This window comes from Falco peregrinus, chromosome 6 (genome assembly GCF_023634155.1).
Source record: "Falco peregrinus isolate bFalPer1 chromosome 6, bFalPer1.pri, whole genome shotgun sequence".
Lineage (NCBI taxonomy): Eukaryota > Metazoa > Chordata > Aves > Falconiformes > Falconidae > Falco > Falco peregrinus.
This window is the reverse complement of record NC_073726.1, coordinates 78,851,348-78,875,409: the sequence shown is the minus strand read 5'-3', so window position 1 is coordinate 78,875,409 and position 24,062 is coordinate 78,851,348. Positions and strand designations below refer to the sequence as shown.

Here is a 24,062-nt window from a genome sequence, read left to right as displayed (position 1 = left end):
GCCTTTTTAAAAGTAACTTTATTAGAGAACAAACCATCCTTAAACTAAACAGGAAAATCTATTGAATAAACTGCCAAGTACCTTATAAGAGGTTTAAAGATATTCCACAGAATTTTTATGAAGTTGGTCGGATGTACAACATAGAGTGCTTTAAGGTTTTTCTTATACCTAGGAAAAGAAAATGAAATTGTTAGAAGACTGTTGAATATCATAGACAGGAGAACTGAATAGCTACAACTGAATGGGAGGTATTACAGGAACATTATGCAGCATTCTTTTCAAATACATTGAAAAGACCTAATTCAGAAGAAATAGAATGTAAAATAAAAAAAAAAAATCTAAAAAATGGTCAGTTTCGACAATACAATAGCAGGCCAAGATAACACTATTATATTCCTAACCAATGTCTGCTGTGGCATAGATTTAATATCAGGGGGGCAGAAGGGAAATTATGCAGCTTGCAAAAAATATTGAGAAGAGAACAAAGAGTCTATAAAAAAATATGTGATATAAAAAATTAGTTTCTTTCATGCCCCTTTATTTTCTGCTTACAAGAGTTTAATGTTGGAGAAAAATTTTGATTTTTCAGATGTAAAATTTGTATCTGATTTTTATTTCTACTACTATTTTTTCTTGTTTTGCTAGTAATTACTAAAGGCGAAGCCAACTGCACACTGTTTTATACTGGACAGTCCTCTTTGTATGAAACAAAACCCATTCACCATTATAGCTTTGCTTGATTCCACAGTGTGGTATCGTGACACATAAACAATAGATTCTAGTAGGCTGAAAGTGAAAGGGAAACCAGGCTGCACAAAAGGACTCTGCTCTTATTTAACATTATTGCAAAATGGAATTGAGAAACACTCATATTGTAATGAAATATTCTGCTTTTATATATAAATTGTTGATTATTACGTTGCCACGTTTGCTTCCCAATAGGGAGCACCCCTCCCAAGTGTTCACCACTCACTGTTAGGAAACAATGATCACGGAAGAAAGTGATCATGAACTCCTAAGGAAAATCTTCTTGTAACAGGTTATGGTAAGAGGGGGGAAAAGGGATCAATGCAGCAATTACATCAGTTTTTCCTTTGGGGTTTTAACTGGGCCCATGTATCTTTGAATAAAAAAGGCACTGTTTTCACTAAGTCACTATCATACACAGGCAAACAACTATCCCTGTACGACTGACACCACTGTGGATAAAACCCCAAAATCAACAATAAAAACTAACAGCAAAACACCTGAGTTGCTTTACTTAAGTTTCTATGTTAAGCTTGTTCTGTACCTTGAAGCAATGGGCATAAGCTTTTTTCCTTTTTTGCTTATGTAAACACATTAAAAAAAAATAAGCCATTGCTTCTGTGGAAGTTCACGTACGTCATAGTTTCCTAGATTACAATTAAATGCCCAAAACACTTTACTGAGACTTGTTCTAAACCTTCAAAGCAAAATTCTTCTGTCTTTCATGATGCTAGCTAATTACTATCATCCTTTGCACGCTCTTCCATCCTTCCTTTTCTTTGACCTCAAAACACACACACAGAAGAAGTCTGGAAAGTGCTGTTGTGTTTTTTGTCTCTGGCTAGTACAGCTGAACATACATGTTGGGCTGCGAATACTACTTTGAGCTTCTCAATGATAGAATGCTAAGAAGTTTCAACTATGAATAAAATGATGGGTGTACGGTTTTGTCCAGCTGCCTGGGGTTCTCTGTTCCTCTTTGGCTCTCCTGCTCTCTGGGTCAGGGTGGGGGGAATGGAGAGAACAGATATTTTAGCATAACTGAGAAACACATTATGCACTTGTAAGCATGGCAAAAGGCAACAAAGAAGATACTGCCCTTGTACTGCTGCATCTACCCATACAGTGACTGCAAATCTGGCTTGGGATTCTCCCAGAAGGGAAATAGTATGATGCTTAATTTTCAGGAATTGTCAGTGCATTATAAAAACCATTATTGTAGTCCAAATCTCTCAAAGACAAAATATAAGAGATCCTTTCTCTTTGTCCTCCCTTACCCAGTCTCAGAAAGAACAGGTGCATTGTACTAATATTCAGAAACCTATAAGCAAAAATAACCTTTTTTGGTCTGTTGCTGAGTGGAGAGCAGCAACTCACAAAACCAGTTAGAGGCTTCAGGTGACAGTTTTCCACCCTATGCACAACCTCATCTTCTTGCTTAGTGGGTTTTAGAGTTTCAAGAGGTTACTGGGTGAGATTCAAAAGAACCTGAGCTCAGGAACTAGACTACCAAAAGGTGTTGTGTACATCTCAACTTGAACTTTCAAAGCAGGTTTAGGTTTTTCACTGGGACTGCTCCCAGCCTGGTCTAGAAATACCCAATAATCTTCTTCATGGCATCTTTTTTGAGATTCACTTCTTGTTCCAGCTCCCAAAATAGAAAAATCAGACACGTATGATCTACCCCCTGCAACACACACACACTCTCATTCTCAGGAAAGAGCTATATTTTTGCTTTCAGTCATGTTGCCCTCGAGGTCAACTTAAACAAGTAACAACTTGCAAACAAGTAAAAGAGTAACTGGATAGTCAATAGGAACTTTTTTCTGTTTTGTTGGTAAGTGTGCACTTTCAGAGAATAAACATCAGAACTTTAGTTTACGCTATTAAAATGCCATTTATCTAGGAGCTTTGGCCTCAGCTACACCCTAACCAACTAAAATGTGAAGTCATGAGCCATAGCCGTCATTACTCCAAAGGTCAGGCATATATGAGCACCCTTCAGGGCTTTACACATGACAACCAACAGAAGCTGCAAGCCCAGTGAGATACTAACTGTTAAAAACTCATCCTTCCTTTTTTGTACACAGCCTGGCCTTGGGATGATCAAAGGTTCAAACACAACTGTGAGATAATAGAGAATGACGGTCAGTAAGATGTCATAGGTAACTTGTTGATACAGTGCACAGAAAAGGCAAAGGCTCTTGGTTTTATTTATTTTATTTTATTTACTATTGGTCTTCTTGTACCTTTGAATAACCACTGCAGCACCCAGGCCATTCCTTAGTATTGCACAGAAGTCACTTGGCAAGAGAGCCAGCAGCATTGATATCATTGTAAGAATTTGCCATGGCAAAATGAACTCAAGTTAGCTGTGGGTAGGTCAGGAAAGATCCATTTCCTTCATGGAAGTTAGTCACAGACACTACACAACCAAAAGAGTAAAGCAAGTGTTTTGGAGACATACTTCCTGTCAAATTCTTTGTAGGCTGTTTGTAACCATTTCAGGGATGGTTTATTCAGACTCTTCAGGCCATAATGAAAGTAGACAACTGTATAGTCATTCTCTACATACTGGTCCAGAGTATACTTTAAGTACCTGAGGAGAAAGATAACATCTCAGTTTTAAGACAGTTTACTGAATGAGATTTTTAAAGTAGTCAACTCAGAAAGAAAACATGCTGGTTTTGCACAGAATGCTACTGACTGCAAATTCAAGTTTGCTTCAATGTACTTATCTAACAAGTTACTTCCTCCAGTAGCAGTGTTGCCAGTAATTCCACATCACTGCAAAGCCTGATATTTAAAAGAACATTTAGTTACAAAAACCATGGTGCTCAGGAGCCACTATAAAATGAAGACAATATGGGACTTCATTTCCCAAGAAATATTTAAAAAGATGTATTTTAATGGACAGCAATTTTTATTCTGCTTTCTTCTGGTCTTTGTAAATTATTTCCTTTTAGCCAGGCAAAAAAATATCATTTTGAGTTTTCAAAATAGTATAAAATAAACCTTGGGTTTTCCTCTCAATTGAAACCTTTCTCAAGTTTTGAAAAATCCATTGCCCCTCATTACTGCCACTTACAACTTGTTACTGTAAACTGTTTTCTTGACTGTATTTGCCTTTCCCCTGTTTGTACTGTGGGCACTGCATTCATAGATCACTTCCCCTAAAACTAATTTAAAGAACTACACTATTTATCCAATCTTGAAATAATACTTCATACTTTATAAGCAGATTTCTGTGTGTTCATTCTTTTATGGTATAGTTTAAGATGCTTTTCTCTTTGCTTTCTCTTACAATTGAGAACACTGCATGGCCTATTACACAGCTCAATGATTCAAATAACGCAATGATGAAGCAGTTACCATCTGGCCTCATGTCTTGCTGTGTCAGATTTCAACTTTCTCATGTCATCTCAATGTTATCTTATTATTCTGCAACAGAGACCCAGCTATTGCTCTTAATTGTATAGAAACAATTTTCATTCAATAAAATAAGATAGCTCCATGTGCCATTTATTAGGCTGTGGCTTTCTGCAAGTATCAACACCACTGGCTATCCACCTTTGCATGGAAAAGCCCATAACTTCACTCTTATGCTGTAGTCACACAATCTCATTTATCTGCTTATTCCCTCAGCACACTGTAAATCTTAGACTCCAAATAGCCAGGGACAAGGACTGCCATTGTAATTAATATGATGCTGTTTTGATTCCTGACTTAAGTATTAATGGTATTTTAATGGAAGTAGTAGTAGTAGTAACAGTCATTCTCTTTTTTAAAAGAGTTTGAAATTAAAATATATCTAAACAGATACTCTTACATAGAGTGCCTCGTGTTTTATTTTGCAGCATGTAAATTACATCGTATTCAGAAAGCCCGCACTTCTCAAAATAATTGAGAGAGTTTTGTGGGCATAAAATAACCAGTACTTTTTGTAATTTTTTGTACAATTACCTGTTCCAAGGCTGTAACAGAATTGCAGGGACATTACAAAAGCTCTACCAAATCAATTAAGTGATTTCATCACAAAATACCTACCAGTCTGAGCCTACTCTTCAGCTTTTCCTCAGAATTTAACATCTGAGTCTAATTACTTAAAAGCAGATCATTTGAGAGCTATATCGCCAGCTTCACATTCAGACACCTGCCTTCAGTTCTCTCACAGACTAGACTAGGCATAGCGTAGGCTTTCCAAGTGAACTTGATGCAGGCTCAGATACAGGAAAACGTGTCAGTGTTCAAGTCCAGAAGAGTCTAAGGGCTGGAAACCCTAGTTTCATCAAGGTGTCTCCTCACAGAACTGAGGAAAGTTTCTTAGATCTCGTAGCAACATGGCTTGTCGCACTCCCTTCTTTGGCATTTCCTATTGATCACTGCAGGTAGCTCCCTCAGGTGAGGAGCTGACTGGTGTGGCTCTTCCTCCTAAGCACCAACACTCCCTTTAGCTACACTGGAAGCTTTGGCTTAAGGCTTGGGAATACCCTAGCTGTGAAGAGCATAAAAATGAAGCAACACGGTCTCAAACACATTTCTTAACTAACCTGTCTTTTAATCCCTCTCTGTTTCTGAAAAGTTGAGGTAACCATGCTTCTGTCCTTTCTAATGGTGTTGGATACCGATGGCTGAAAGGTGCTCAAACATTTTGGCAATGCAGGCTGCACAAGAACTCCAAATAGGTTTAAAATGCCTAATAAGGACAGGAGACTCACGGCAGAACAGATCTTGTAGTGACAAACTACATGGCAAAAGCATGTCCTGGTACCTTGCTACAGCAAGTTTATAAGGAAGAATGGGATTTTACATATTTACAACCTCTTTTAACACAAAAGCCTAAACATTATGAAGTGAGATATATAAAAAAATTATAAACAACATACGGTATGTAATGCAGATCTTTTTATAAAAAAGGACAACCACTAAGATGTAAATGACTAAACAACACTCTTGCCGAGTCATTTAGGAGATAAAGTACAGCAAATTAAGGTAAACTCTGTTATTAATGAAAACATATGTAAGGAGCACTAAAATACTAGAATTTCTCTTTCATTGGTCCTCATCATAACTTCATCTTTTAAAATATAACCAGAATTCATCAATAAAAATCAAGACAACAAGTTAATTTCAGTACATAGCAAATTGCTTCTAGTCAAGATTCCAAGTGAAGTAACTCTGGCAGTTTCATTCACATATCATTCATTTAATATTAACGCTAGTAGGTCCTACTTCTATTCCCTGAAAGCTCATTCAACTGGAAACAAGCTAATAGAAGTTCACATATAAAACGTAAAGTAGTCCATGCAGGAGACTGAGAGAAACTTACTCGAGCAATCTGGTGTGATTGAGCTGATGCGAGGGGGGCATACGGCAGCAACTGAAGGTGATCACCTTCCTTCCAGAATTGTCATCACCTATTGAAAAGAACAGTTAGTAAAGACAACACTCATTTCTTTATGCAATGGGACCTCAGTGATCTGAAAGAATGGCTTACATCTTCTGATATTTCGGGCTACCTCTATCTCCCACCATTACTCAAAACATATTGCAAAAACTTCACTGTCAAATCACGTTGCCTACAGGAACCAATGTGGCCACCGCTGCACTGAAATGAAGTGGTTGCTGGCAAATGATGGAGCTAAGCTGAGAAAGTCATATTTGGGGAGGGGTGTGTGGTACTTGGTTCCTGACAGGGAACACAAGTCCTCCTGCAGCATTCAGTCATGGAAGAACACAGGCCTGCTTTCCCTAGTAGTCCTGAGTGAGCTGTTACCAAACTCTTCATGCTTGCTTTCTGGAACTGATCAGAATACTGCTCTACCTACGATCAGTTTGGGCATATGTTTTGTCATGCATCTAAGTTAGATATTTTTTTTAAACAACTTAAGCTTTCTTAGATACTCTCTTCCAGAAGCACATTCAGATCACATTTAAAACACAACAAGCAAGGCACACACGTATGCTTTTCATAACCTGCAGATCCCTAAGTGTCCATCCCTTAGTTCCTCTGACAAAGCATATATTGCTACACTCAAGCTCATTTACTCTTTGACTCGTGACAGCTTCACCCACACTGTCTGTGTAGACAATGCTGGTATTCATGCCATGGCCACCCCACACTCAAGTTCTACTATCTGGAGAGAGAGGCACAGAGGTTAAGTCACGCTCGTACTAAAGGTGACCTGGCACTGAAGACTGTGAGGTGTTAAGATTTTTAACATACACCTACATGAAAGACACCATTCCTTTTAAAGCAATGCAGAAACACGCCAGAAAATGTTTAGATTGGATTAATATTTGAAACATTCTTCTAATTTCAATGTTCAAACTAAATTATATTTAATATTTCTATTGCCACTCAAACATCAAAGTTTGGCTTTGATATGAGTAGGAGCACAACAGAGTTATGAACTGGGCTTTTTTTAGATATCATAATTCTGTTGTTCCCCTTTCACCCCTAATTAAGTAGCTGCAATGAATAAACAAATAAGAAAAAGTAGTAAGGTGGAGGCAGTTAAATCTGTAATGAAGTCACTTAATGAATAAATAAAATCACATGAGCACTTCTATGAAAACCGGGTAGAACACTTTCAGACTACTTCTTAAACTGTACTAATCTGTATTACTGATGTAGGTTCAAATTACTTGATCTGAACAAACAGAACACTTCCCAGCTTTGAAAACACACGTTTGCCATGAAAATCCACCACTAATATTAATATGCTTCCCCTCATTCAACTCAGGAAGAGGTGGCTGTCCTCATCTGACAGATTCCATACTAAGGAAAAAAATAAATAAAATAAAATTCCTGAATTTGCTTTGTCCAGTTCCTACTTAGTTGCGCTCAACAGAGGTCATGATGGGACAGCATCTATTCAAACCCATTCCATTTTAGGTGCTGAATGAGAAAAGGGAGGGAAGAGGCAAGATTAACATTTAATTACTTTTCACATACGAACATGGACTGGGAAACAACTGCATTATCAATTCCAAGCCTGTGTTATCACCAGGAACTGCACCACATAATCCTTCCATTGATTTGTTGAGCTCTATCTTAAAAACCAGTTAGGTTTTTCTGTTTCTTGTTCCTCGCGCTCACTGCTTTGACAGCTAGCAACCTGCTTTCTCAATTCCAGTCTAAAAGTCATAGCAAATTTGTACAAATTTGTTTGTGACAATGAAATCACTCAGCTGAAGCAGCACTGCTTCTTCAGTACTACTAACCATCCCGAAGGACCCTCTAGACAATAATCATATCCCCTCCCAGCCTGCATTTTACTGCTTCTAAACAAGTTAGATCTTCTCTCTCATCCCTGACCTAGCTATTCTCTACCCTGCTCCAACCTGATCCTAAACACAGGTGACAAGAGTTAGGTAATAAATAGCAGATGAAAATCACACACAGGACTTGAGATTATTAGGAAATCTTTTAAACTTCATTGTCTTTAATGAAAACCAAGATTAAGTATTAATTTAGTTTAACAGCTACAGCTGGATTATCTCTGATGGCCACACCATTCTTATTTCACAGAAGATCATTTCTCTTTTTTCATTTATCCAACCAAAGAACCTTTTGGTATTTGCTTTAACACCCTTAAAGATCTAACTCAGCTTGAATATTGGAAATTATCACTTCAGTCCTATACTTTTGACATCCAAAACATGGCTTTCTCTGCTGGCTGGTTCTTCCTGTTCCTTTTCTGGCTGACTGCTTATTTTTATTATCTTTCTCAAAGGTGTTTTTTCACCCAAGACCTGGTGTACCTTCCCACATTAAAAATAAATTCTGACTCCTGGGTTAAATAAGGTGCTTGAGCACCACTAAAGGAAGAATATGCACAACACCACAATTATATGTACTCAGATATGCCTGCATATTGTTCTTAAACAGACCATAATTTATTTCCTGAACTTATTTTTAGGTGTCTTGTTTGATATTCTCAGAGTACTTATAAAGGCATTATAATGTGACATGCATTAATATGAATGATGTACTAAAATTAAATTAAAACATTAATAAAAGATTGTTTTCTAAATCATGACTTGTTTGTGAAAAAATTGCTGTGTTACAGTCCACTGTAGAGTATTTTATTTGTTAGAGATAATCACTTTCATGACCAAAATAAATCTAAGAAAGGTTTCCAGTTAAATTACTAAATGAGTCACTAATTGCCACTGTTGGTCACATCTGACTGCTTGAATTAAAAGCCAGAAAAAAATAACCAGCTTTATGAAAGACTGCAAACAGATACACTTAAAACATAAACAAACATAATTGCCCACTTTCAATAATGGGAAAACTGAGGCAGAGAAACTTTCTCAAAATTGCCAGCCGAGCAGAGCACCTCGTTCTCCCACCCCGCAGTGCCACACAGGCAACAAGAGCAAACCGCAAAGGTGACCGAGAGCCTCAACTCCATTAAAAACTAAATAAAGCAGTGCCAGCTTCCCATTAGTGACGACAGCTAAAGGAAGGAAGAGGCCGCTCCTTCTTCATTGGCATCAATAATGTTTTGAACATCAAATTTTAACAGGACACATGAAATGCTGTTCAAACCAGAGGCAGGATTCCCTTACCTTCCATGAGAAGGGCTGTGCATGAGCACCCTGGAAAGGCCCGTCATATTTGCTTCCCAGTCCAACACGGTTTGAATCCCATGACCTTGAGGACAGACTTTTTACCCAAACACGTGAAAGTGCAGTTTGAAGGGTAAAGTAGGGAGTGGCAGTTACCTGCACATTCAAAGGACAGTGTAACTGGAAGTATGCTGATTTAAAATCAGCACAGAATATATCTGAGTCCCACAAAACCCTTATTTCCCTGCTACTTGGGCTTAAACAAGTTAGACCTGAAAGATGTCTCATTCTCTACAGGGGACAAAAGCAAAAAAGTGCAATTTCAGCCTTTGCTCCACAATGTTTTGCTTTCACATCAAAAACGTTGTTTCATATTAACCTACTTCATTCCACAGCCTAACATCACCGAACACTTCCAGATGAAAGCTGATAACTTCTTGTACCCTCTCTGGAAAACGAGCTCCTCCCCTTATCTTTCTGCACTGGTTTTACTCCTCTAGCCACCCACCTACACTTTTTCAAAATTCCCTGGCTCAGATTCTGCCCTGGTGCAGGGAAAAGGTCTGGCAGACATCTCTCGCCCGTGGGTAGGAGCCTCCTGCCCCTGGGTCAGGCACTTGTTATCATGCAGACCTTCCCCAGGCAGCCTGAGGACTGTAAACTGCGCTGGCCGCCAAGCCGCTCCTGGAAGTACAGCACAGCGATGCCAGCCGTGAATAAAGAGGGTGCGTACAGCACGCTGTCCACAATGAGATTTACACACATTCACGTACAAGCTATCTGCTGGCGTTTTATTTGTCTGGTTTTCACTGAAACAGAAATGAATCATACATCACTTTTGATACCAAACTTTTCAAAAGTTACAGTAAGACACAGGAAAGGGCAAGTGGGAAAGAGGATCGTTCTACTTTTTAATTAAGAATTTGGATGGCACAGCACTTCCTAACTGCTTCTTGCAAATGAAAAGGCTTTTTTCTAACGATACAGCTCATTCCAATTTGCATATGAGATCTTTCAAATGCTGTAATTTCAGCATGACTCTTTAAAAGCTTTTGTTCTAACGATACTAAACATTACTATTTTATAAGTGAAAAGTGAAATATCATTTTACTTCACTGCAGCATGTCATTATCCCATTACAGCAAAGCAAGGCCCTCAATTCAACAGAAGTTTTTCCATTGGTTTCAATGGGAGTAGAAGCAGGGTCAAAATCCAGGGGACTTGCCACACCAGTGAAAACACTTGCTCACATATTTGTCGCTTCAATATAATTTAAGTAGAGAAAATGAGCCTAAACCTCAATTACACTATGTTAAATGGTAAGACAAACTGTGCCTCCTTCTACTCTTTACAACTCAAGGAAATACACGGTTGCAAAAAAGCCATTATGAAACCCCTGTGTTTTGCCTAGGCTGAGTAGTGGACAGTAAACACACCACAACTAACCCACTATGGGTCTCTGCCCATCCATAACAGCAAACTCTTCTTAGTTAAGAAATACACAGCCAAGATTACACAGCTGAGTCTCAACATTAGCAGGTGAAGCTTATACCTTTAGCTGTAGAGACCCAGGTCCTCTTTCTCCTGGTACTGATCGCCTTCACTGGTCATATGAAAATATATTACAACAGACACTAGCCAGTTAAAGATGAAATATTAAAAATATCCATTGTAATGTTTATCCTTTGGGACAGAGACCAGATCCATCAAGGAAATACAGATGACACCAACTCTAAATTCCAAGTCAACTCATTTTGATTTCACAAAGCTCCCATTTTGCATTAATTCCTCTGGATTCTACTTCTGTCCACCTTTTTATTTAGAAACCAACTTTCTGTAAGAGGATTGCACCTGTACTGCACCTGGCTAATTCTGAAAGGACTAAAATTGCAATTAAAGTCAAGTATGTGCCAGGTGTCTTTCTAAACAGGAGTGACTATAAGTGAATGTTCAGGAGATTTCCTGCCTCAGGAACCTTGTTCATTCCCCTCAGAAAGTAAAGATTCCCTATCAAAGATTCCTCTGTGAGTAATATTTTTAAAAATTTTGTCTAAAGAAAAATACTTTGCCACAGCACATCTTTTTTTCAGCTCAGCTGAAAGCAAAGGGATAGCCTGCTTTTTTGACGTGATTAATTATTTACATTTCATCTGTGCTCCTCTTAAACTATGTCAAATAAGTTGAAATAAGGGTGAGTTAAAGCCGTTCCTGAAGCTAGCCTCTCCAATGTCAGTACAGTTCTAGGCTGACTCTCTATATTAGAACAATGCTCTAGTCTTAAAAGGAGCACTGAAAAAACAAAACTGCTTTCAGTGATGCAAAACTAATATTTTGATAATTCACAGAAAGCTTGAAGAAAATTTCAGAAAAGCAAAGAAACAGAATAGTCAAACACAAAAGGAATGTAATTTACATTTATTTGGTAAAGGGGAAATAGTGCTAGGTTTTTCTTTTTCATAAGATATATTCAGGTGCAGAATGGCTTGTGATATATTGTCAGGCTACCCACAGCTAAAATTGAGTTCACATTTGCATTTGGCACCTTGAGCCATTGTTTATTTTAGCAAGGTTGTTGCTCTACTAAATTATGGTTAAAGCAAACTTGTTTTATTTTCTCAGATTCAACAAGAAACCATGTCCATATATTTTGACATAATTAACTCAGTTTTGTCTTTAAAAAAGACACTATAACTTACAGTCCAATGTTCAAAGTGAGGAATATGCTAAATATTTATCTCCTTCCACATTCTGAAAAAAAAAAAAAAAGGTTGGAGAAAGATGCAAGAGGAAAACTGGTGCAGAATTTGGAAAACACAATTTCAATTCCTGCCTAAAGGATTTGAACCCATGGTCCTATCACTCAGGCAAGTTCCCCCTTCACTGAAGCAGGAAATACTTTTCATTAATATTAATCTTTATTTTGAAACTCCTCTCATAGCAATTGAGAGAAAAACATCACCCAAATGGTTAGGACATGCTTTGTAAAGTGCAAAGCCCACATTAAAATCTACTGTTGTGCTGCAAATAGGTCACAAAGCAGAGTCTTCAGGTTCCTTCTTGAAAAGTGCCCAAGTCTTAGGTCTCTCCAGCTAATTTGTTGTTTTCCCCAAAAGGGTACTCATGAAATAACATCAGAGATACTGCCTTGTGGAAACCAGAAAAATTAAAAAACTGAATTTTTTAACAACAACAAAAAATGTCTTTAAACCCAGTTCTTTCCTGTGGCACTGCAATTTACAGACCACAGATCTGCTCCTAAAGGTATTAAAAGAAGTAGCAATACATCACTGAGATGGACTGAAAATTATTAGGACTTGTGACTTAGGCTTATTAGGTAATTTACCTCAGTTTCTATTTACATGTTACAAAAACTAAATTACAACCGTACCTTTCAAAGTCTGATCTACATAACGCTTATCAGTTTCTAATGCACTGGTTCAAACGTAGAAAGGGGCATGAAACCAACTGGATCTTGAAGAAAAATATGGACAGTCTCTACAAAGACCCAAGACAGGATACCAGATAAATAAGTTTTTAAATATAACTAGAAAAGCAATAAAAGGCTAACAGGGGAAATACTGATTTAAAACAATGATGGACTTTGATTCCATTAAAAAAAATTTCCTAACATGTAAAAGGGTGTAATTCACAGCTAACGAAAACACAAGCACCAGAGAGAGTCCTACTAAAGAGCACGTATGCAAAAAAAAGGTACTGCAAAACTTTGTCAGCAATCATATTACAGAAGCAAACTAAAGAAAATAAAGAAGCTTGATGCATCATGTATGCTTATATGTCCCTTCCTTTTCACCACAAAGAAAAAAATCTTGAGTTTCTTTTTTAGGCAACAGATTGAAATTTCTTCTTCAAAAGAACCAGCACTGCAGCACTGTTCCATTTACATATGCTTAGAGTAGCCAGTTGCACATTGGTATTTGTGACCTAAATCACTCTGCAATTAATAAACAATTATTAAAGCTTACATCTTTTTAAAATGTCCTGTATTATTATTTAATTAATTGTATTTTCACACTGTATGAATACGACTCAAAAAATCTCATTTGCATGTAGTCAAAGCTATTGTTATGGAAAGTAGGTACAAATCATCTTAATTTGTGAGCAGCGAAAAGGAATTTTTGTAGTGTTTTTTTGTTTGTGTTTTTTTTTTTTAATTAACTGTTGGAAACTAGATCACTGTAAGAGATAGATAAATTACTGCAAATATTTTCACCTAATCTTTTTCTCCAAACATTTCAGACAATACCTCTCACTGTCTTTCAATCACAGAATTAAAACTGCAGGAATAGCTTTCAGAATTGCTTTAAAACACCCATCCCAAACACTGAAATTATACTTTTCCTTACCCAAAGAGATTAAAACCATTACAAACTGGGTACAAATAATATAAAAATTATTTATTTCAAAAGGGACTGGCCTCTTTCAGGATGAAAGGCAGATCTGAAGAGCTCATCTTTTCCTCACTTGAATCTAAATCCAGAAAACATACAAACCTGACTCCACACCAGTTAACACTGGGGATAGGGAGATCTCATTTTGTGGAGGTGAAGCATGCCTTCAGATTATATTTCACCTTCCCGGTGCTCTGCATTCATACGCACACCTCTGCGTTCGCCTCTTACATTCATCCTAGCATCAGAGCTGCTTCAGAAGGTGCAGACTGCTGTCTGAAGCATGGCTCCTGGCTTGTGCTTCGCATTTAAATTGTCCAGTAGACTTGCAAAACCCCATCATCTATTTCTGACTGAAATGGCAGCTGAAGCCACACTTTTCTGAGCTTAAACAATGGCTAGGGAACCTTTTTTCCCTACAATAGACTGTGGTATTAAGGAGAAAACCATCAGAAATAATCCAACATTTCAGGCAAGATTCACCTTGTGAATGCCTCCATTTGCTCTGGTGAATTTCAACTGGGAGTATACCTTACATTTGGACTTTATTCCAAGAAAACACTGATACAAAGCAAGTTCCAAGATGAAACAATGGAAGCTACAGGTAGGTCTAAAAATCACTGTGGCTTTCACCTGACCATACAGAAGTACATTCCCATTCTCTAACACAGGAATAAGACGTGAGACAAAGCCAGGCAGGACTGCTCAGGAAAGGGCAGGCTGGTTACCATTCTGTCTTCACCACATGTTCTCTGTTTCACCAGCAGTAAAAGTGTAAATTTTTAAAAGAAGCTGTTCCATTTCACCTTCTCATTCTAAAATTTTCCCCTTTTTTGAGTTCCTCCACCATTTTAACTCTTCAGAGTCAAATGACAGCGTCCTTCTGGGACTACAAAAGTTAGTTTTCATTTGCCTTGGTAGTAAGTAAACTTTATTTTTTTAAAATCAGCAGAGAACGTCTTATTGGTTAGTCAAGGGGAACCTACTAAGATTTGCAACTTGTCCCGTTTCCCCCAGTCTGACCTGATGGAGAACACGAGCTTTGCCTGAGTACAGAATCAGGGGTTTCAGCTCATCACCCAGCAGCCTTGCCCACAGCTGCAAAAATCACAATGTTCCTCCAAGGTAAATACAAGGAGCCTTTAGAATTAAAACCAGCTAAAGCAGACAAATAGCAAGTGCTTACAGCTTCTGGGACAGCTTTGAGCCAATGAAGAACAAGGAGCAACAACAAACATTTACTAAAAACTTCTGCATGATTAAATTCGAAGCAGTACATACATGGCCCATCACAATTTGATGTTGAGTATACTAGCAGGAGAAAAAAAAAGTCCTGAAGATCTCTTTTAAAGCATTATCATGTAGCACTGCTTAATACAGCAGATGGAAGAGGTTCTTTGGGATACAGTTATAGTGACTCTGGTGTATCCACTGCGTCTGTTAACACATCTATTTCACACTTTGTCAGTTTGATTTCAATGGTTTCATTAATAACTTCTATATCTTGGTGTTTCCCCACCCCATAACTGGTGATCAAGTGAGAAACATCCTAGTGGGTTAGCAGGTAGTAGCTTTTGAATCAGAAGAATGTGAATCTGTTATTTTCCTGTTTATGGATTTGAGTCATGTTGTGGGGTTAGTTTTAACGAAGGTAAAAGTAATTATTCCCCTATGTACAACTAGCTTCAAGAAGAGAAGGTACTATGGGCAGAATTCTCCTCCCACTATAAGTCAGAAGTCAATTGACCACAGATTTCACTGTCCTATTAATCATACCTCACTAGAGGACAGGTTTTGTTAAAGTTGGTATTTATCTAGATGATATCCTGTTTATGGCTCAAATTCAGGAAGGTACCTATGTATAACCTGAGTTCATCACCTTCCCGAAAAATCATAATCTAGGCTCAATCAAGTATGATGTACAAGAAGTGTGCACAGTACAACACAATCTTAGACTTCATTAAGATGAGCAGTCTTAAATATTGTTGTTTCTTATTATATACATTTCCTTAGTTCAGGATTGTGACAATTAATGCTACTTTAACAAGCATATTGATGCCAAGAATAAGCCAAAAGAAGAAAAAAAATATGCAAAGGATACTTTAAAGAGATGCTGCTATATTGTCCTATACATTGCCAGAATGGTTTAAAAACAAATTACTGTAAATATTAAATGATCCAATATGCAAATATGCTATATACCCATAGTTTCTCTCTATGCCACAACAGGAAGTGAGGTGATAAATGCAGTTAACATTTACATCAACAGTTTCCTTTCTGCTTTTTGTTTGTTTTTATACAGTAACCCATATCTCTTTGGTTGCACACCCCTTCCAGGGTAGACTAGAAAAATGATTACATGTGGCTGCACAACACTTCAGGTTATTCGGAAAACAGAACAGCTTATCACAAATAAAGTACAGACCTGTTAAATCCACAGTTAGGCCTTAGAATATACTATATATTGCTACAGTTGTATTTTAAAGCAAGATTAAGCTCAAATATTTGGCTCATAAGTCATCTGTAGAAAAGCATCGAGTTCACGTATAATCATTCAGCTGCTTTTCAGGATGAAGGATGAAAGCATCAACATGATTCCTATGCATCACCTTTAGGAGTACAGAAAGAAAACCATGGGAAGAGGTGTAGTAAGGTAAAGCCATAGTATTTCCCAAACATACCTGCTAACTGGATGATGCCATGTCTCGCAACATCATAGTAGGGGTGATTGATATTTAGCTCAGGATCCATAAGCAGTGGTGGCATAAATGTTTCTCCCTGTTCTGACTGTGTATCTTCTGCTTCATCTTTCTGCAGTTCTAAACGAGCAAGCAAGAATGCTTAAGTGCTAATGAACAAAGAAAAACTTTTGTCCCTGACACATTTTTGATGGGTTCAACTTTAGCTCAGTTTGACAAAAACACAGGCCTTTATCACTATTTGTTGCAGTTTCAAATCAATTTCTTGTTCTTTACCCTTTCTCAGGTGTGGGGAAAGCAACCTTTCAATATCTCAAAGCTACCTTCATGTCATCCTCCAGATTATTACCTACTTTGATGCTCACAAACGTCTCAACAGTGACTGGACAGCTGGCATGCTGTGACCTTGCTATTCAAGACTGCTGGTGTTATCTCATCATCTTCTACACTCCCACAACCTGCTTCTTGTATCCACCTACAGCTTCTTGCCTTTTATTTCAAGGTTGCCCAAATGAAGAAGTCAAACTTTCAGTATGCTACCATGTGCATTGGCAGCTATTCCTCATTAACACCCTGTGTGAACGCTCTCTGAGAGCAGACTCATTACTTTGCATAAAGGTAGCAAATTGCAAACAAATCTCCATCTCACTGCGCGCAAAATCCACTGTTTCCTTGAAATCCTTTAATCTTCTCAACTTGCAATAGGCAAGGCAACCTTGAAGTCCATCCAGCATATACTCCAACTAGAGGCCAAGCAAAGGTGTTAAAAAGTCTGCTCAAAAGCCCAGTTAAATTAATGGGCATCCTTCCTCTACCTTCAGTAGATTCTGGACTAGATCCTAGAACTAAAATCTACTCTGCACTGAAACGAGCAACACAAGGTCAATCAATCTTGTTCGGGGTTTTTTTGGTTTTGTTTTGGTTGGAGTTTTTGACAAACAAACACACAAGTGTCTTGGTGGCTTAAGAGAAGAAAAGGCACACATAAAGAGAAAAATTAATGATCTGATAAGATGCACTGCCCCTGTACATCATCTATCTCTTTTTACCATGCCTGTTTTAATAAGGTAGAATTAACAGTTTTATCTATAACGTTATTAGTGCCACTTTAAAAAGTGCCTCAGGAACATTTTGTCTTCTGATTATCTGAATATTTCATATGCCTGGACCACCACACAAGACACACTAGGGGAGAAAGAATATATTAAGTATTGATTTAATCCAGATTTATGTGCCAGTACCTAGTAAGTATTAGAGAAAAACTCTTCCTAAATATTTTGGAATGCTTTCCACTCACAGTTTCTGAGTATCTTTCTATTCTATGAACAGCCACATGAAAGCTTTATTGTCTCATTTTTATTTTTAGTGATTTGTAGCAAAATTGAATTTCACAAGGATGAAAAATGCCACTAGTGGCTGGGCTTCTCAAAGACAAAGAGGAGTCAGGAACAGGTGTACTACTTTTACATTTCTTTATGTCTGAATTCATATTAAAGCCTTTTCAGAAAATAAATCAGCAGTCATACAGAAAAAATAAATAAATAATCTGCCTTTAGAAACACACCGTTAGGGTCCTCTTCATATACACAAAAAAGTTTAAATTCTTACTATCATCTCCAAAATGTTTATTTTTCTATCCTTTAAAAGTGTATCATATATAAAAAGCTACACTAACCTTAACTGGAAAATTATTCTTTCACTTTGAATAATGTTTTGGTCCCAAGAACCGGGAAGAATAATACGAACATAATGCAGTGTAAGAATTTCACAATTTTTTCCTTTTTAAAATATTTAAATCATGTTAAAACAACATGAACAAGGAAAGCACACTTGGCTTTCAGTTTGGGGTTTTTTCCATGTCTGAGCACTGTAACCAGCTAAAGAAACAAAAAGTTGCAAAGGAGAGAGAAAAAAAGAAATAGAAAATGCTAGTCTGTGAGAATGTGAAGCAGGAACTGTGAACCATTTACCATAATCCACTGAAACTTAACAGGCTTTATAAAAAGTTAAATGTATATTCAAGTGAAACACAACAGAAAAAAACAGCATATTAACTACAGCCTTTGGTACAGAGAGGCAGAGGCTAACTCCTTCTGTAAAAAAGTATTTTGTATTATGCGTAAAATTAGACAGGTTCAAAAAAACAGGGGTAAAGATTTGTAACAAATTACAGAGATCAAGCTATCTGGCCTTGAGATGCACCAAAGAACTACAGAAGCAAAGTAAATATGCACTCGCATTTGCACTGCACTTATTCATGAGGTCTAAAAAAGTCCCAACAGCCATCATATCTACTGAAAAGCTAGTTAACCTTAACCTAGTAAGATAATTCTTCATACAGTCTTTTTTGTTTGTTTGTTTTGTTTCTGTTGTTTTTTACTTTGTGAGTAAGAAGACTGGAGCTCAAGGGACATTTTGTAATAAACACAAATAAAAAATGAAGATTCATTGTTCCAAACTGAGGGAGAACTCAGCTCCATTTTTTTCCCTGCAAATGATAAAGGAGATTATTGCTCTGCTTCACAAGCTACAGTAGAGGATCATCTGTTACTACTCACGCTGTTCTTGCTGTTTAACCCAGGCTGGGAGACAACACAAGGGGCCTGATCCAGAGCTGGCCAAGGCTTACAGGAAAATTGCCTTCAATGGATTCTAAATCAGGCACTAGAAATAAAAAAGCCAGCCAGCTGCTCCTGAAATTCATGATGTGGGGAAATCAGAGCTAAGGTGAGGGATGGGGAAAGGGAGATGGCAGGGTGGTGTGGCGAGAGACCTGGAAGACTCTTGCTCTAAGTTCAGCCTGGCATCCTCCAAAACTCAAGCGGATAAAAAAAAAACAACATAATGCTGATCTTTCAAAATATAAGGCCCCTAACGCCATGGTCATATTGCTCAGCTCAACTAACATCTTTGGAGATAACATGCAATACAGCAATCTCTATGCTCATTCAATACTTGTCTGTTTGGAGTAATGACTCCCATTTGTGCCACAATATGTGATGATGGTGATATTCCAATAGCCTAGAATTGCACTAGCAACAACGACCAATAATTCATAAAAGCTCCATGTATTAAACTAACCTTCAACCCTAATGGCTTTAATAGGGTACGCATCAGTACAGTGGCTGTAACTCATACTGGATTGCTCCAAGAAGTATTACAAAATGTTGGTGAAGCCTCTGAGTTACTGAAGATGCTCTATTAAATCACCTGTAACTCTACACAGATGCCATTTGAAGTATAATAAAAAATATTTACCTATTTCAGCTAACTTCTCATAGTCAATCTCAGACATGTTTTCCCTTAGGAACAAGTCTATGCAGATCTTGCTAACTGATTTCTTGCAGGATGAAATAGCCCTTGGGTCAACCCTACAAAAACAAACAAAATTAAATGTCATCACAATGTGGCATATTTTACCCACTATAAAGATAGGAAAAGAAAACAAAAAACCACCCCAGAAATCCTACTGCCCAATTATTGTTGAGAAACCAGCTCATCAGCATTTGGCCACCATTATCTTACTACATAGAGTACTATAAAAGTATTTCAAAACAGAGGTCCAAAAAAAATAAAAGCTATGTATAACAAGATTTTCAACAAATTGACCTGTTTTTATTTCAGAGGGGTTGTTCTTCAAAATACTTACGTATTACACATTTTTAATGACAAACATCATAACTATAGATTAATTCACTTCCAGAACAACTTAAACCTTAATTTTTTCTTCATTACACTTCTCTAATGAAGAGGATATGTATACTCCATAGCCTCACAAAGTCACTTATTCTATGGCAGATGTAAGTTTTATTACAGGAAACGTTCTGTATCCCACATTTCACACGAAAGAGCTTCATGAAAATTTCAAGTGAGCATTAACATATATAAAAAAAGAAAAAACAGCAGTTCCTGTGCGTAATCACTGCTTTATGTCAAACACTCTGCGGAGTGCTTTGTAAACAGAATACTAAGTAAGACCCAAAGTGAGCATCAGGAGTGAAGAACACAATTTAGAAGATCTGTCTCCCCAAGCAGCTGTTCCAAAAAGCAAAATGAGTACTTCCCTTAAATTAAAAATCCAGACTTGAGTGTAGAGAAGAGAAAGAAACTTGAGCTTTTATAACTCTCCTTTTAATTTAATTTAAAACCCCTGTTTTATACCAATTTGGTTTCTTCTAAACACATTCAGTAAAAACAAAACAGGCAAATTCATGGCTTGGTTACTGGGGGAAGAAGAGGGAAAAAAAGTACACGCGAGTATGTTGTTCTCCTCTGCCAAGAGGTTAGATTTTGTGTTGCTCCTTCAAAGCACTGAAACTGGAAAATTATTTTGGACTGAAAAAAGACCAGTTTGCCTGCTTGCTGCTGCCCACCCTGCACATCCCAAAACTTAAGTAGGTTTATTCTAGACCCACGAGTCTGAAAACTAGATACCATCCTTTCTTGTTGGGTTTGTGAGAGACTTTTTTCTTTTTTTTTTTTTTGGGGGGGGGGGTGTTTGTTTCTTTTGTGTGGGTTGGGGGTTGGGGTTTTGTGGGGTCTGGGTTTTTTTTTTTTCGGGGGGGGGCAGGGGTAACAAGAGAAAAGATATATAAGTAGTATTCTAGAAAGAAAATGCACATCAACAGAGCAAATAAATGTCTGTTTAATTATAAGCATATGTTTACCTATTTTCCTGAGGAGGGATTAGTCATTGGAGCAAGCACAGGTACTACGTGTGTGAACCAGACCTGCGTTCCAACTAGCTAATGCAAAGTCTATCCTTTGGGTTTCAGTTTATGCAGGCAAAACAGATTTGCATCCTAGTGTATGACTACAACTCTCAGGTACCACAGTAAAACAAGTATCTGCTAACTATTATGATATTTAAAAGAGCTTCTGATGGCTAATGAAGATTTTCTATAAATTTTCAAAACATGTCATAGATCTGATACTAATGTAATAACAATTATCACCAAAGGCAACCATGCATTTCCATAACATGCTGCACTGCAGATAAAATATGACATGGTTCTACCACTCTGAAGATTTTCAAACAGTTACCAACTATTTTATAACAATCTTATTTGTTTCTTGTTGAAAATAATTATCTCCATTCACAGGAAACTCTCCATTTAAAAGCACATACACAGGGAACAGTCCTATTAAGTTCAAAAGAGAAAGTTATGCAATTTCTCACTAAGCAACAGCTTTTTAAAAAAATTTAAAGCAATTCTTGGCCAGACATATTTCAGTTCATGTTAATTTGTTAACACATGGTACTCAAAATGATAACTCCGTTGTTTATAAATTATGATGCAACAACAACAACAAAAAGTAGTGACTGATATTACAACCAGTAATCAATTTTTTTTTAATTAATCTGACTGGTATTTAGACATTTCTAAAATTAACAGTTCACAAGTAGTGTGATAAAGCATGGCTTTTTAGCAAATTATTTGCGGCAGGTATTGCAGATTATTTAGTAATTGACATAGTTTGCTCATAAATACTTGGTTCATGAGTACCTGCAATGGTCAGGAGTAAGTAGTATGTAAGTATCTACTTCCAATAAACAAAATTTTAAAATGTTTTTGAAGCAAAGTGTAGTTGCAAAACAGGGAAAGCCGAACTTTCTATCTTATCTGCCGAATTTCCTCACAACTTTTTTTCCTAAACAAAATGTTTACATTTCATAGTAATGTAACGACACAGAAGTTTAAGGGCTGCCGAATTCAACCAACAGCTCACACTTGTATTCACATCTCTCAGCTTCCAACTCCAGCCAGCATTTCAAGCAGGCCTTTCTGCTCTTCACTCAAGCTGGAACTTGACCGCAGTAAACTTTGTGACTTACTTGTTACGTTTCGCAATTTAGTCTTCATAGACTATACCTGCATTCAGCCAAACTTTCAGAACAAAGAAAGCCAATGTTCAAGATACCTGATCTTCGCAGACTTTACTCCAACAAAGTATTTACCAGAGATCTAAGGAAACAGGCCTCCACCTTCCTTCTAACATACCAATTTACACCAGGCGTTTTCATCCTATTGAATTTTAATCGTAAATCATAAATAAAATCATAAGTCATAAAAACTAGGCTGTATCTTTGACACTAGAATGCTTTTCAGATGATGTGAGTAATGGAAGTCTCAATGAATTGATGGGACAGGGAGAAAAGCCAACTCCTTAAGCCTCCACTTGAAGAAGAAAAAAAAAAAACACAATCCTTCCACTGCATAACAAGGAATAAAAAAAAAAAATTTCCTTCACGTTATTTGCTAACACTATAGTTAGAAGTAGTGGCTCAAACTAAAGAGGTCAGATTTAAATCTCTCCCAAAACCTGCTGAAAAACAGCTGGCTTTTGAATAGCAAAGTTACTGTACAAGTGAGAGCAACTATGACAGCGTTAAAACATTTGCAGACGTTTAACACACAAAGTTACTAGGAAGCTAGAAATAATTTTGATGGAATCAAAGAATAAGGGAAATGGGGAAGGCACCATCTGCCTGGTTTTCAGCTTACTGTTCCCTTGGGGCAGCAATTAGGAAGTTTCCCGTTACAAGACAAATTTACTGTAGCACCATCGGAAATTGATTTCCCGTTGACCACAGCATTCTCTGTTCCTAGGAGATAACATAATCTCCTTAATAGTGTTCCATGCCACGTATCACCCGCTTCTAGTAAACTGTCAGATTTAGTGCCTTCCCCCACCTCACTCCACCAAAAAGGCAGTAAAAAAAAGAGCCAAAAAGAGCCAAACTACAAGCCTTTTATTAATAATAGAAATTTGGAAGTATTTTACAAAATACCACATCTTCTATCTCTCCACAGGCAAGGTTATTACTTACTGACATCCCTAAAAGAGCATTACTTTATCAAAAATGAAGGCAGTCACGCACGCAGAATTGCTTGATAATGAACTCCCATCTATGGATAGTCCAAACAAAGGCAAGAGATTCCTCCCAACATTTGTCAAGGCGCAGACATCTTTGATGACTATTCTTTTTGTTCACTCAGCTGTCAGATACATTCTTCTTCAAATTTAAATACTGCGGTTTCTCTTCATTTTTTTCTTCCTGATATTCCTGCCTTGCATTGATGTTCTTTGTTACTTTTAAAAGGTGTGACACAGCTCACCATGTAACATCAGTCTGCAATTTCCATTTTGATAGGATGAGAATTCTGCATAAACTCATATTTGCTAAGGAGCATCATCTACAAAACTATGTAAAGTGGTTTCATAAGATAATTTTTTTATTTATAATACTGCAGGAACTTTGCTATAAAATTTATAAACACTGCAACGCAAGAACTGAGTGCATAATGTATGTGTGAAAAGTGTATTCAAAATAACTTCCTTTTCATCCCATAGGTTGTCAGCACTAAATAGTATTTTTCCTCAGCGTATTTCCTATATAGTGTCTACCAAAACCAGAGTCCGTATTTGTCATTAGCAATTGATTTCAGGTATTTGACATAATTTATGTTTATATTCTTTACTGACCTACCGTTCTTTGCTGGCAACACTTTGGTGAACATCAGCTAGACCACGAATAGCAAGTAGACACCAAGACTTCCAGGAAGAGCACATAGGACTGTGGTTCTTTGGGCCTCTTTCATTTTAAGGACAGATTTGAGACTAG

General features: G+C 37.3%; 1 protein-coding gene across 4 annotated transcripts in view; it reads right to left on the bottom strand.

The window, feature by feature from the left end:
* ARHGAP8 (Rho GTPase activating protein 8) overlaps window positions 1-24,062 on the bottom strand; it is a 94,447-nt gene that overhangs the window by 50,966 nt on the left and 19,419 nt on the right. For 3 of the 4 annotated variants that reach the window (XM_055807570.1, XM_055807568.1, XM_055807567.1), the window contains 5 exons: window positions 19,694-19,806; window positions 16,418-16,555; window positions 6,077-6,164; window positions 3,215-3,346; window positions 82-168 (listed from right to left, as the gene is read on the bottom strand). In XM_055807570.1, the coding sequence (XP_055663545.1) occupies window positions 82-168; window positions 3,215-3,346; window positions 6,077-6,164; window positions 16,418-16,555; window positions 19,694-19,730 (482 nt within the window). In that variant the 5' untranslated portion in view covers window positions 19,731-19,806. The remainder of the gene's footprint in view (window positions 1-81; window positions 169-3,214; window positions 3,347-6,076; window positions 6,165-16,417; window positions 16,556-19,693; window positions 19,807-24,062) is intronic. The other variant, XM_055807569.1, reaches the window with a different exon arrangement.